This window comes from Salmo salar, chromosome ssa27 (genome assembly GCF_905237065.1).
Source record: "Salmo salar chromosome ssa27, Ssal_v3.1, whole genome shotgun sequence".
In the NCBI taxonomy this organism is placed as follows: Eukaryota; Metazoa; Chordata; class Actinopteri; order Salmoniformes; family Salmonidae; genus Salmo; species Salmo salar.
The window spans coordinates 30,341,616-30,357,500 of record NC_059468.1 but is presented as its reverse complement, the minus strand read 5'-3'; the positions used below and the strand labels follow the sequence as shown (position 1 = coordinate 30,357,500).

The window sequence follows — 15,885 nt, the reverse complement described above, 5'->3', positions numbered from 1 at the left end:
AAATTTGACCCTAACAATTACAGAGGCATTTGTGTGAACAGTAACCTGCGGAAGGTTTTCTGTAGTATTATCAATGTAAGAGTTCTAAACTTCCTTAATAAGCACAATGTCTTGAGTAAAAGCCAAGTTGGATTTATACCAAAACATCGCACAACTGATCATATTTACACCCTACACACCCTGATAGATAAACATGTCCACCAAAATAATACCAAAATATAGGCTTGCTTTATCGACTTCCAAAAAGCATTTGATTCTATTTGGCATACTGTTCTACAAAGTTATTGAAAGTGGTGTAGGGGGTAAAACATATGACAGAATTAAATCAATGTATACTGGCAATACGTGCAGCATTAAAATTGATAAGAAAAGAACAGAATTCTTTAACCAGGGGCGGGGCCTTCACCAGGGTTGCAATCTGAGCCCTGCACTCTTCAGTATTTACATTAACGAATTGGCCACTATTCTAGAAAAATCCTCAGCCCCTGGTGTTAGTCTCCACAATTCAGAAATTAAATGCCTACTCTTTGCAGATGACCTATGCCTGCTGTCACCCACTGCACATGGCCTACAGCAGAGCCTGGACCTGCTAGAGCAGCACTGCCAGACCTGGGCCCTGGCAGTAAACCCCAAAAAGACTAAAATAATGATTTTCCAGAGAAGATCCAGATCTCAGGGAATTAGACCAAAGTTCTCAATTGGTACAAAATATATAGAGTACTGTACACACTACACTTACTTAGGTTTAAAAATAAGCTCAACTGGACACCTTAATGAGGCAGTAAATGAACTGAGAGAGAGAAAGCACGCAGGGCATTCTACGCCATTAAAAAGCATATTCAAATTGAAATACCTATTAAAATTTGGCTAAAACTAATTGAATATGTCATTGAACCAATTGCACTTTATGGCAGCGAGGTGTGGGGTCCACTTGCAAAACAAGATTTCATCAAATGGGACAAACACCCCATTGAAACCCTGCATGCAGAGTTCTGTAAGATTCTCCTACATGTCCAGAGGAAAACTACAACCAATGCATGCAGGGCAGATTTAGGCCAATATCCACTAATAATAAAAACTCAAAAAAGAGCAATTCAGTTTTGGAAACATCTAAAATACAGTGACCCCCTCTCATATCATTACCAAGCCCTGCAATGCCAAGAGCTGAGCAAAGAAAAGAGTTCCCTCGTCCAGCTGGTCCTGGGGCTGAGTTCACAAACCTGTTCTACTAACACACTGAAGCCTCAGGACCAGAACATCCAATCAATCAGAATAAACCAAATTACAACACAGTCAAAACAAAACTACATTGCTTATTGGGAAACACAAGCACAAACACAAAGCAAAATGCAGTGCTATCTGGCCCTAAATTGACAGTACACCGTGGCTAAATATTTGACCATGGTTACTGATCAAAACCTTAGAAAAACCTTGACAAAGTACAGGCTCAGTGAGCACAGCCTTGCCATTGAGAAGGGTAGACATAAGAAAACATGGCTCCCTGTAGAGGAAAGGCTGTGCAACCACTGCACCACAGCAGAACCTGAGACAGAGCTGCATTTCCTGACAAAATGTAAAAAATATAAAACAATTAGAGTGTCATTTTCCCAAATTTGAAACCTTTATTCAAGGTTTCAAACACCTCTCTGATGAGGATAGGCTACCCATCCTGTTGGGGGAGGACGCAGAGAGCTGTGGGTTGGCAGCGCACTACATTGCTGCCTGCCATAAGATGAGGGACAGTGTCTGACAGACCAATCAACCTGCACATGTCCTCTACTGTATGCTTATTGTTATTGTTGAATGTATGGTTATTTTGACCCTTGGTTATTGTTGTTACTGTTGTCCCGTTGACAATTTTGATTCTCATTTTTATTTTTATATTGTAAATATCCAGAATAAGCTTTGGCAATATGTACATTGTTACGTCATGCCAATAAAGCGAGTTGAATTGAATTGAGAGAGAGAGATAGAGGGAGAAGAGATGGTGAGAGAGAGAGAGAGAGAGAGAGAGAGAGAGAGAGAGAGAGAGAGAGAGAGAAATAGAGAGATAGAGGGAGAAGAGATGGTGAGAGAGATATAAGACAAACCAAAAGACACCATGTTTCAGTCAGACGTCAGCACTGCCATTGATTCCCATGCTGTAGTTGAGACATTAATCCCATCTTGATTCTCACAGAGTAACAAGAGAAGTTAACTATTATAAATCTAATTTACATTCAGTCCTACATAAATTCAGATCAGACAGTTGACATGCATCATCAGAATCATTTTATTGCCTATATTTCATCAAGCCTTTAGAAGAGTTGAATGATTTTAAGGGTCACGTTGAGTTTACTGCTGAATAAAACACTGGTGACTACTCTGACATGATTAGACACCATCCCATACTGTACCAAGTCATCTCATGTGACAACACCAGATATACCATTCTGTTTTTATCATCACTATAGGCTATATGTTCACATTTATGTCTCTATTCTGTGATTCAATTAATTGCCCTCTAGCATCAATTCCCACCAGTTTGAATGTTAAAACTCTCTTGAATTAGTGAGACTTTTGGATTAGTTTGAAAAACTCCAATCAGGCACAGAAGCATTTCTCGTAAGAAGTTAGTAGAACAAAACCTGAATCAGGAGCCCTGGTTCGATTGGATGCCACCCCTTGCCCATGCCATTGGCACACATCAGAGCACAAAATCAGCTGATTGTTAGTGACAGCAACATCATCCAAACATTCTGCTCCACATACCCAGCCGGAGGCACCTGTGCCCTGGCCTGCCGTGCCCAGCGCTCAGCCATCGTCCCTGGGGAAGGGAAGTAAAGAGGGGGTCCCCGCTCTGGAACAGGTCCACCTGTCAGGAACTATCTGAGCCCCTAACCCCCCTCTGTCTGCCCCTTTCTGCCCCCAGAGGACCCCACTCCTTCCTCTTCTCTCTCTGAGTCAGAGCCAGAGGAGGAGGGTTGGAGGTTCAGAGGGAGAGCTGGCCTGCAGCCCGTGGAGGCCAGACCACACAGCCCAAAGTAGCTCATTGTGGTGGGACTGGCGTCTCTACCCTGGGCCCCTGCTCCGGCCCGGCCTGGAGCCTAGCCTGGCTGCAGTCAGAGGAGGAGGAACTCACCCCGCAACACCACGCTGTCTCACTCTGCAGACCAGGCACAACTTCTAACAGGAGGGAAAAAAAGAAACATCCATCCATCCAACTTCCTTTCCATTTTTTTTCCTCAGCTGTTTTGTTTCAAACACCCTTCAATAATTTTTCATTTCCCCCTTCAATACATTTGAGATAACTGATTTGGACGGCTGCAGTTGGTCTTGAATTAACATGGTTTTAAAAGTTGAATTGATAAAGATATAATGTCACAGAGAGGTTTCTGATGTCTAATGGTATTTCTCTGGAGAGAAGTTGTGTTTTCCTTAGCAGTTTGTTCAATGGCTTTCATTTGAGAGTCTGACACAATTAGAACGAGTGGGCTGGAATTTGGACTGGTATTTTGGGATACTGTAGTAAGATGATTTTGTCTTCAGTTGTTCATGTTTCATGTTGGATATATTTGTCCTAGTGTATTGCTAAGTCATCTTCGAAATACCCAACAACATCATCAGTGAACCATTACCAGGACGTTGTTGGAGATGTTTCTATACTACAGTTAGAAAATAACTATGGCCGGGATTCAATCCAAAGCGCGCTGTAGCGCAGGTCACTAAACAGCCGACAATGCGCCTTTTAAAAGCCTTGAATTGAATCCCAGCCTACAGTGAGGGAAAAAAGTATTTGATCCCCTGCTGATTTTGTACGTTTGCCCAGTGACAAAGAAATGATCAGTCTATAATTTTAATGGTAGGTTTATTTGAACAGTGAGAGACAGAATAACAACAACAAAAATCCAGAAAAACGCATGTCAAAAATCTTAAAGGGAGTGCTCCTAATCTCAGTTTGTTACCTGTATAAAAGACAGCTGTCCACAGAAGCAATCAATCAATCAGATTCCAAATTCTCCACCATGGCCAAGACCAAAGAGCTCTCCAAGGATGTCAGGGACAAGATTATAGACCTACACAAGGGTGGAATAATGGGCTACAAGACCATCGCCAAGCAGCTTGGTGAGGTGACAACAGTTGGTGCGATTATTCGCAAATGGAAGAAACACAAAAGAACTGTCAATCTCCCTTGGCCTGGGGCTCCGTGCAAGATCTCACCTCGTGGAGTTGCAATGATCATGAGGATGGTGAGGAATCAGCCCAGAACTACACGGGAGGATCTTGTAAATGATCTCAAGGCAGCTGGGACCATAGTCACCAAGAAAACAATTGGTAACACACTACGCCGTGAAGGACTGAAATCCTGCAGCGCCCGCAAGGTCCCCCTGCTCAAGAAAGCACATATACATGCCCGTCTGAAGTTTGCCAATGAACATCTGAATGATTCAGAGGAAAACTGGGTGAAAGTGTTGTGGTCAGATGAGACCAAAATGGAGCTCTTTGGCATCAACTCAACTCGCCGTGTTTGGAGGAGGAGGAATGCTGCCTATGACCCCAAGAACACCATCCCCACCGTCAAACATGGAGGTGGAAACATTATGCTTTGGGGGTGTTTTTCTGCTAAGGGGACAGGACAACTTCACCGCATCAAAGGGACGATGGACGGGGCCATGTACCGTCAAATCTTGGGTGAGAACATCCTTCCCTCAGCCAGGGCATTGAAAATGGGTCGTGGATGGGTATTCCAGCATGACAATAACCCAAAACACACGGCCAAGGCAACAAAGGAGTGGCTCAAGAAGAAGCACATTAAGGTCCTGGAGTGGCCTAGCCAGTCTCCAGACCTTAATCCCATAGAAAATCTGTGGAGGGAGCTGAAGGTTCGAGTTGCCAAACGTCAGCCTCGAGATCTTAATGACTTGGAGAAGATCTGCAAAGAGGAGTGGGACAAAATCCCTCCTGAGATGTGTGCAAAACTGGTGGCCAACTACAAGAAACGTCTGACCTCTGTGATTGCCAGCAAGGGTTTTGCCACCAAGTACTAAGTCATGTTTTGCAGAGGGGTCAAATACTTATTTCCCTCATTAAAATGCAAATCATTTTATAAAATTTTTTACATAAATTTTTCTGGATTTTTTTGTTGTTATTCTGTCTCTCACTGTTCAAATAAACCTACCATTAAAATTATAGACTGATCATTTCTTTGTCAGTGGGCAAACGTACAAAATCAGCAGGGGATCAAATACTTTTTTCCCCCACTGTATATCTCCGAGTCTGAAAAGAAAGCTAAAACCATCAACAAGTCTTCTTTCTGTCCTGCTTGCTTTCTTTCTCTCTCTTTCTATATTACCTGTCTCTGGACCTCGGCCAGGTTGTATGGGAGGGCCCCCTCCTCCAGTGGAGCAATCCTGTCAATGTCCACCAGACCAACACGGCTGGAAGAGAGGAGGAGAGGAGAGAGGGAAAAGTTGAATTGCTTTAAACTATTATTTCAAGAAACACTTCGAAACGTTTATACCATTTCAGTGTTTCTGACTTTTTCCTTCTGACCCTGGTACGATTTTCAACGATATCTGATATTCAACAATATCAATGACCGACTACCTCTCTCTCCCTCTTTCTCTCTCCCTCTTTCTCCCTCCCTCAAAACAAAACATTTGTCTGTGATTCCCGGGCTTCTCCAACTCGGCCTGCACATAACATATCTGTGGCGTTCCCAGATTTGGGAGCAGCTCAATCCCCTCCGATTATTGGGAGCAATTATCTCCTGCATCTCCAATCAGAGGCTGGGGAGACTATTAAAGTATCCCGTTGCCCAGAAATAATCATCAGGTGCTCGGAGAGGGCAGAAATTACCGGTTCTCTACGCCACAGGTCGGCCCTATGGAGCAAGATGCATGGGAACGTGAGCTGTGTACAATTAGAAGAACCACTGGGGTGCTGTATGCTGTGTGGATTCCCCTTTCCCTGTGTGTGTGTGTGTGTGTGTGTGTGTGTGTGTGTGTGTGTGTGTGTGTGTGTGTGTGTGTGTGTGTGTGTGTGTGTGTGTGTGTGTGTGTGTGTGTGTGTGTGTGTGTGTGTGTGTGTGTGTGTGTGTGTGTGTGTGTGTGTGTGTGTGTGTGTGTGTGCGTGCGTGCGTGCGTGCATGTGCCTCTTTTCTGTGTGTGTGTATGTGTGTAAGTTTGTCTCCCCTTCTTTCGATAAATGCTGAGTTTTGAAGGCTTAGTTGAGAGAAAGGGGATTCTTATCCTGGCATCATAGCAGAGCAGCAGTCATGTCTGGCTTGTTTGATGACTGGGTCCCAGAGGTATGACGAGCCCCAGTGATCCAATGACAACCACATGGATTAAAGGACAGGCTATTGAGATCCAATAAACTGAAAACTAGCATTAACTACAATAATACATGCTAATGTGGAAATACAATGAGAGGCATGGACTACAATATGCTGTATATCAATGACTCTGGGAAAATGTTTCCCTAATATGGAGCTTCATTCAATATTGCTGGAATTCACTGAATTGAAAATAAGGCTGAGAGGGCTTATGATGTATGATCTGTTTTGCATAATTATGTATATTGAACGTAACTGTAATGAAGCTATTTAAACCAAAGAGGGCTCTTTATTTTGAGGCCTTTTTGTGTGTGTGTGTGTGTGTGTGTGTGTGTGTGTGTGTGTGTGTGTGTGTGTGTGTGTGTGTGTGTGTGTGTGTGTGTGTGTGTGTGTGTGTGAGACTCACCCCCGGGACTCAGAGAGGTCGGCCAGTTGGAACAGGATGTCCAGCTCCATTGGAGTCACCTGACCAAACCTCTGGGCCGCAATGATAAACTCCTCTGTTACAGGAGAGAAGGAGAGGAGAGAGAGAGGAGAGGAATGGAGAAAAGAGGAGAGGCAAGGAGAGGAGAGAGAGAGGAGAGGAATGGAGAGGAATGGAAAGAGAGGAGAGGAGATAGGAGAGTTAAAACATCAGTGCATAATAGTTTGATTTCTACTTTATCTGAGTCTTGCTTTGCATTATGTGTGATGGATACTCCCACTTTATTAATCTGGGATTTATACAGGTGATCTCAGATGAAGACCTATCTTTCCCAACATCCAACTTTTGTACACTACAAAAGTAGTACACTTTAAAGGGTTCCATTTGGGACTCAACTCAGGGCTGGCTTACAGTGTGATTTCTATAGCTCTGGTATCTGGTATTGAGTGACGAGCTTATTCAAAGAGCAGCAAGTGTTCTTGCTGTGTTGTCCCACAGAGATCAGCTAGCTCAGTTTACCCCCAGGCTCTGACACAACACACTGTCTGTCAGGGGAATCACAGATCACACAGATAACCCTGTCTAAACTATCTATACACAAAGACCAGCTGACTGTCCGTCTATAGACAGACATTACATGACTGTCCGTCTATACACACACATTACATGACTGTCCGTCTATACACAGACATTACATGACTGTCCGTCTATAAACAGACATTACATGACTGTCCGTCTATACACAGACATTACATGACTGTCCGTCTATACACAGACATTACATGACTGTCCGTCTATACACAGACATTACATGACTGTCCGTCTATACACAGACATTACATGACTGTCCGTCTATACACACACATTACATGACTGTCCGTCTATACACAGACATTACATGACTGTCCGTCTATACACACACATTACATGACTGTCCGTCTATACACAGACATTACATGACTGTCCGTCTATACACAGACATTACATGACTGTCCGTCTATACACAGACATTACATGACTATCCGTCTATACACACACATTACATGACTGTCCGTCTATACACAGACATTACATGACTGTCCGTCTATACACAGACATTACATGACTGTCCGTCTATACACAGACATTACATGACTGTCCGTCTATACACAGACATTACATGACTGTCCGTCTATACACAGACATTACATGACTATCCGTCTATACACAGACATTACATGACTGTCCGTCTATACACAGACATTACATGACTGTCCGTCTATACACAGACATTACATGACTGTCCGTCTATATATGATACACAACATCACCAAATGGTATACACTATAATCACCTGTTGCAATTAAATCTACACAGGCCTAAGTACTAGTCCCAAATCCCCGGTCTGCATACACAGACAAGACTAATATTAATCTACATCTATACAAAACAATCACCTGTCTCTGTCATATATACTCTATGTAGCAGACCACAGAATGAGTTGCATTCATTTCATTGAAGGTAATGTTGTAATCAGCCCTGCCCTAGGTAACCACAGCGATGACGTCCCAAACTACCATACATACGGAACCAATCAGGCTGGATGGTGGGGGTCAGGGAGGGAGGGAGGGAGGGGGGAGGGAGAGGGGAGAGAGAGAGAGAGAGAGAGAGAGAGAGAGAGAGAGAGAGAGAGAGAGAGAGAGAGAGAGAGAAAGAGAGAGATAGAGAAAGTGGAAAAGAGAGAAAGCGAAAAGAGAGAAAGCGGAAGAGAGAGAAGGAGACGTGGAGCTCTGCACGCACAGACCAGGTCCCAGTAGGGCCTAATGACTGTGGCTGGGGGAGGGGGGGGCGAGGCCTGGCTAGGGGCCACCACAGCCCAGCCACGGCCACGCCATGGTGGGAACAGCCAACGGAACTCAGGCCCAGGCCCACACCCCCGATAAGGCCCGATAGCATCACACTCACATACCCAGAACCCCAGAGCCATGTGGTGGACTGACCTACTCAGCCTCAGCCCAGTCTGAGAGAGAGAGAGAGAGAGAGAGAGAGAGAGAGAGAGAGACACAGAGAGAGACACAGAGAGAGACACAGAGAGAGACACAGAGAGAGAGAGAGAGAGAGAGAGAGAGAGAGAGAGAGAGAGAGACAGAGAGAGAAAGAGAGAGCGAGAGAGTGAGCGAGAGAGAGAGAGAGAGAGAGAGAGAGAGAGAGAGAGAGAGAGAGAGAGGGAGAGAGGGAGAGAGACACAGAGAGCGAGAGCGAGAGAGAGAGCGAGAGAGAGAGAAAGAGAGAGAGAGACAGAGAGAGAGAGAGAGAGAGAGAGAGAGAGAGACACACAGAGAGAGAGACAAAGAGAGAGAGAGAGAGACACAGAGAGATACCGAGAGAGAGACACAGAGAGAGAGAGAGAGAGAGAGAGAGAGAGAGAGAGAGAGAGCGAGAGAGAGAGAGAGAGAGAAAGAGAGAGAGAGACAGAGAGAGAGAGAGAGAGAGACACAGAGAGAGAGAGACACAGAGAGAGACACAGAGAGATACCGAGAGAGAGACACAGAGAGAGAGAGAGAGAGAGAGAGAGAGAGAGAGAGAACCTAGCCTACAGAGACATTGGTACAGTTCAACAACTGGCCTCTGGGGGGCGGGGGGTGTTGAGGGGGACTGTTGAGCTAATTATTGCGATAACTCTGACTTAATACATGTCAACTGTCATATCACGTCAAATCATTACACATTGTGTATGTTTATCCTTTCCTCTCTGCTATTTGTGATGTGTGAAACAACTGTTAGTTTGGTCCTACTGTACTGGCCATTCACCCTTTAATGGTTTAAGGTAGAATTTGGGCAGAGTTAGCTGATCCTAGATCTGTGCCTCAGGGGCAACTCCTAGCCAGTGCCAAGGAGGATGTGTCACAGACAGGCCCAGTGAGAGGCCCGCCACTGCTGCTGAGCATTCTGGGTAAACAGCCCATGTGTCTGTTGGGACGCATCCAGCAGGGCCAATCAAATGTAGACATGGAGGAGGAGGTGGGGGGAGGGAGTGGAAAGAAGAAAACAAACAAAAGAAAAACAACAACACACAACCACAGTATGTGTGTGTTTGTGTGTGTGTGTGTGTATACATGTGTGCATGCATGAACGTGTGTGTGCGTATGTGTGCCTACCAACCTTTAGTGACTTCCAGAACTCTACTGCTCCCAGCCAGTGTGGTGTAGATCTTCCTAATGAGATCCATGTTGTTGAGGAGAGAGTTGAAGCCGTTAAAGTAGGAGAAACTGACCTGGTGAGATGTACTGCCCCCGGCCACCTGGGAGAGAGAGGGGTGGAGAGAGAAAGAGAGAGAGAGAGATAGAGGGGAGAGAGAGAGGTAGAGAGTAGAGGTGAGAGAGAGAGGAAGGGAGGGGAGAGAGTCACCGAAACACACAAAGTGACATTCCCATTCAATGGAGGGATGGAGGGATGGAGGGATGGTGGGATGGAGGGATGGTGGGATGGAGGGATGGTGGGATGGAGAGATGGTGGGATGGAGGGATGGAGGGATGGTGGGATGGTGGGATGGTGGGATGGAGGGATGGTGGGATGGAGGGATGGTGGGATTTCAGGGATGGTGGGATGGTGGGATGGTGGGATGGAGGGATGGTGGGATGGAGGGATGGTGGGATGGTGGGATGGTGGGATGGAGGGATGGTGGGATGGTGGGATGGAGGGATGGTGGGATGGTGGGATGGAGGGATGGTGGGATGGAGGGATGGTGGGATGGAGGGATGGTGGGATTTCAGGGATGGTGGGATGGTGGGATGGAGGGATGGTGGGATGGAGGGATGGTGGGATGGAGGGATGATGGGATGGAGGGATGATGGGATGGAGGGATGGTGGGATGGAGGGATGGTGGGATGGAGGGATGGTGGGATGGAGGGATGGAGGGATGGTGGGATGAGGGATGGAGGGATGGTGGGATGGAGGGATGGAGGGATGGTGGGATGGAGGGATGGTGGGATGGAGGGATGGTGGGATGGAGGGATGGAGGAATGGTGGGATGGAGAGATGGTGGGATGGAGGGATGGTGGGATGGTGGGATGGAGGGATGGTGGGATGGTGGGATGGAGGGATGGTGGGATGGAGGGATGGTGGGATGGTGGGATGGAGGGATGGTGGGATGGAGGGATGGTGGGATGGAGGGATGGTGGGATGGAGGGATGGTGGGATGGCGGGATGGTGGGATGGAGGGATGGTGGGATGGAGGGATGGAGGGATGGTGGGATGTAGTAAAGGAGAGAAAATAGTTAACGCTTAAAATAGAGACTCAAAGTGTATGAACTGCACACTGTCCTCCCAACACAACTCTTTCACTGCACACTGTCCTCCCAACACAACTCTTTCACTGCACACTGTCCTCCTAACACAACTCTTTCACTGCACACTGTCCTCCCAACACAACTCTTTCACTGCACACTGTCCTCCCAACACAACTCTTTCACTGCACACTGTCCTCCCAACACAACTCTTTAACTGCACACTGTCCTCCCAACACAACTCTTTAACTGCACACTGTCCTCCCAACACAACTCTTTCACTGCACACTGTCCTCCCAACACAACTCTTTCACTGCACACTGTCCTCCCAACACAACTCTTTCACTGCACACTGTCCTCCCAACACAACTCTTTCACTGCACACTGTCCTCCCAACACAACTCTTTCACTGCACACTGTCCTCCCAACACAACTCTTTCACTGCACACTGTCCTCCCAACACAACTCTTTCACTGCACACTGTCCTCCCAACACAACTCTTTCACTGCACACTGTCCTCCCAACACAACTCTTTCACTGCACACTGTCCTCCCAACACAACTCTTTCACTGCACACTGTCCTCCCAACACAACTCTTTCACTGCACACTGTCCTCCTAACACAACTCTTTCACTGCACACTGTCCTCCCAACACAACTCTTTCACTGCACACTGTCCTCCCGAAACAACTCTTTCACTGCACACTGTCCTCCCAACACAACTCTTTCACTACACACTGTCCTCCCAACACAACTCTTTCACTGTACACTGTCCTCCCAAGACAACTCTTTCACTGCACACTGTCCTCCCAACACAACTCTTTCACTGCACACTGTCCTCCCAACACAACTCTTTCACTGCACACTGTCCTCCCGAACCAACTCTTTCACTGCACACTGTCCTCCCAACACAACTCTTTCACTGCACACTGTCCTCCCAACACAACTCTTTCACTGCACACTGTCCTCCCAACACAACTATTTCACTGCACACTGTCCTCCCAACACAACTCTTTAACTGCACACTGTCCTCCCAACACAACTCTTTCACTGCACACTGTCCTCCCAACACAACTCTTTCACTGCACACTGTCCTCCCAACACAACTCTTTCACTGCACACTGTCCTCCTAACACAACTCTTTCACTACACACTGTCCTCCCAACACAACTCTTTCACTGCACACTGTCCTCCCAACACAACTCTTTAACTGCACACTGTCCTCCCAACACAACTCTTTCACTGCACACTGTCCTCCCAACACAACTCTTTCACTACACACTGTCCTCCCAACACAACTCTTTCACTGCACACTGTCCTCCCAACACAACTCTTTCACTGCACACTGTCCTCCCAACACAACTCTTTAACTGCACACTGTCCTCCCAACACAACTCTTTCACTGCACACTGTCCTCCCAACACAACTCTTTCACTGCACACTGTCCTCCCAACACAACTCTTTCACTGCACACTGTCCTCCCAACACAACTCTTTAACTGCACACTGTCCTCCCGAAACAACTCTTTCACTGCACACTGTCCTCCCAACACAACTCTTTCACTGCAGATTAACTGTCACAGGAATTATGTCTCTCCATTTAAGTCTGTTTAAAAGTACATAAAGTAGCATGGGTGAAATATTGCGGATATTCATCTTGTACTGTTCTAGATTGTGGGGGTGGGGAGAAAACACTGGAAACCATCCGTTTCACTAGATGGCGCTGTTTGCTTTACAGACACAGCAGTGCGCCCAACACAGCTAGCAGTGAGGGAGAGAAGCCATCTGCAGAAGGAGGAAGAGGCTACTTGGGTTGAAGCTTCTCCTCTTCTGACAAAAATATTCATTTATCTAACATCCAAAATCCAAGCAGCCTCTGCTGTTCACTGAAACATCATATTACTGTGCCTTGGCCACTAAATCTACACCCTAGCCATGTACAGGGACACAAAGGGAGAGAAAATCAAATATTTGGGAAAACTGAGCATTCTATTTATCATTTATCATGTTTCAGTGTGTGTGAGAGAGATTAGAGGGAGAATGTGTGTAAATGTGTGTATAGTGTGTAGGCATGGTTCCACACACAGCCTTGTCTTAAATGCGTCTGCTGTAATGGCAGTGAGTGTGTGTTTACTAACATGGACCCTGAGATGGCTGGTTTATGAGGTAAACAATGTGGGAGAAATGACAGAGTTCACTAGGTGTTTATAAAATGGCCTAGATGTGGAGGGAGACACACACACACACACACACACACACGAGGAAAACAGACAGAGACACAAACAAACGTGTGACGTGACACATACTGTACATACTCACTCACACAAACATACCATACTGGTGTTCATTTAATCATCACACACAGAGAGAGTAAAAGAGAGGACACCAAAACAGCTGTGTGTGTGTGTGTGTGTGTGTGTGTGTGTGTGTGTGTGTGTGTGTGTGTGTGTGTGTGTGTGTGTGTGTGTGTGTGTGTGTGTGTGTGTGTGTGTGAAGGGAGAGACATTTAACTGCCTGGTTTGATGCCAGAGAGGTTTGAGGTAGCTCTTTCCTGCAGTCAAATGACCTAGTGGTCTCACGAGTGGAATGTTATTAATATTTTTCATAATTTCATCATTAATAAACATATATATTTTTTTAAATGTTGAAAATCCGGTGTTTCTATGTCAAACAGTTTTGTTATATTTCAGTCTTCTGTGATGTATATAAAGTGTAATATTGGGATGCAGACTCAAAATGGAATACTTTTCATCTCTATATCTGACATGGTGAAGGTGTCTTCTTGTTTAAGCCCATAACCATGTGTGTGAGGTGGATACTTTTGTTTCAAGTAGATGTTGATGTAGATTGTAGATGTAGATTGTTTAAGACTACCAAGAAAGACTGTGTGACCCTGATTTAGCCCACTGCAGTAAAAGGCTTTAATGACACGTTAGGGGAAGGAAAGGGAGAATTATAGAGGAAGAGAGCGAGAAGGATGAGGGATAGAGGGAGAGAGGGAGAAGAACCAGGGAGCCAGACCCACCGCCACCAGGCTCTCCTCCACAAAGGGTGTGAGCATGTGGGGCCGGATGGTGACCATGATGTCCCTGAAGTCCAGGGCGGAGATGGAGCCGCTGTGGGCCTTGTCCCTCTGAACAAAGGCCTGCCGCGCATGTTCCAGCTGCATCTCCTGGGGAGGAGACAGAGGAACACACACACAGATTAATAACACACACACACACACACACACACACACACAGTCTTATACAGCTAACCTTGTGGAGACACACAATTCAGTCCCATTCAAAATTCTATTTTCCCTAAACCCTAACCCGTACTCTTACACTTACCCGAACCCAAAAACCTAATCTTAATCCTAACCCTAACCATTAACATAATTGTAGAAACGGTTCTACATGGAGCCCAAAACGGTTTTACTTGGAACCAAAAGGGTTCTACTTTACTTTGAACCAACAAGGGTTCTTAAAAGGGTTCTCCTGTGGGGACAGATGAAGAACCCTTTTAGGTTTTAGATGGCACCTTTTTTCTAAGATACCCTTTAAATCACACAGATACCCTTTAAATCACATAGATACCCTTTAAATCACATAGATACCCTTTAAATCACATAGATACCCTTTAAATCACACAGATACCCTTTAAATCACACAGATACCCTTTAAATCACACAGATACCCTTTAAATCACATAGATACCCTTTAAATCACATAGATACCCTTTAAATCACACAGATACCCTTTAAATCACATAGATACCCTTTAAATCACACAGATACCCTACCCTTTAAATCACACAGATACCCTTTAAATCACATAGATACCATTTAAATCACACAGATACCCTTTAAATCACACAGATACCCTTTAAATCACACAGATACCCTTTAAATCACACAGATACCCTTTAAATCACACAGATACCCTTTAAATCACACAGATACCCTTTAAATCACACAGATACCCTTTAAATCACACAGATACCCTACCCTTTAAATCACACAGATACCCTTTAAATCACACAGATACCCTTTAAATCACACAGATACCCTTTAAATCACACAGATACCCTTTAAATCACACAGATACCCTTTAAATCACATAGATACCCTTTAAATCACACAGATACCCTTTAAATCACACAGATACCCTTTAAATCACATAGATACCCTTTAAATCACACAGATACCCTTTAAATCACACAGATACCCTTTAAATCACATAGATACCCTTTAAATCACATAGATAACCTTTAAATCACACAGATACCCTTTAAATCACATAGATACCCTTTAAATCACACAGATACCATTTAAATCACACAGATACCCTTTAAATCACACAGATACCCTTTAAATCACACAGATACCCTTTAAATCACACAGATACCCTTTAAATCACATAGATACCCTACCCTTTAAATCACACAGATACCCTTTAAATCACATAGATACCCTTTAAATCACATAGATACCCTTTAAATCACACAGATACCCTTTAAATCACACAGATACCCTTTAAATCACACAGATACCCTTTAAATCACACAGATACCCTTTAAATCACATAGATACCCTACCCTTTAAATCACACAGATACCCTTTAAATCACACAGATACCCTTTAAATCACATAGATACCCTTTAAATCACACAGATAACCTTTAAATCACACAGATACCCTTTAAATCACACAGATAGCCTTTAAATCACACAGACATTCCTAGCTTCAGAGACATAGAGCAACAAACACACGGCCACAGAGACATCGTCCTGCTCGGTTAAACCCGGTAACATTATATTTCTGTGACATGATTTAGACATGTTGTGCAAAATAGTGTCCTCTTATAACATTTTAATGACTTCAGATGAGGGTGTACCTACA

General features: G+C 45.0%; 1 protein-coding gene across 1 annotated transcript in view; it reads right to left on the bottom strand.

Annotated features, from left to right (window-relative positions):
* slc25a13 (solute carrier family 25 member 13) overlaps nucleotides 1-15,885 on the bottom strand; it is a 90,901-nt gene that overhangs the window by 44,214 nt on the left and 30,802 nt on the right. The window contains exons 6-9 of the mRNA XM_014178472.2: nucleotides 14,029-14,175; nucleotides 9,882-10,020; nucleotides 6,723-6,816; nucleotides 5,333-5,417 (exon numbers count right to left, since the gene is read on the bottom strand). Coding sequence (XP_014033947.1) covers nucleotides 5,333-5,417; nucleotides 6,723-6,816; nucleotides 9,882-10,020; nucleotides 14,029-14,175 — 465 coding nt within the window. The remainder of the gene's footprint in view (nucleotides 1-5,332; nucleotides 5,418-6,722; nucleotides 6,817-9,881; nucleotides 10,021-14,028; nucleotides 14,176-15,885) is intronic.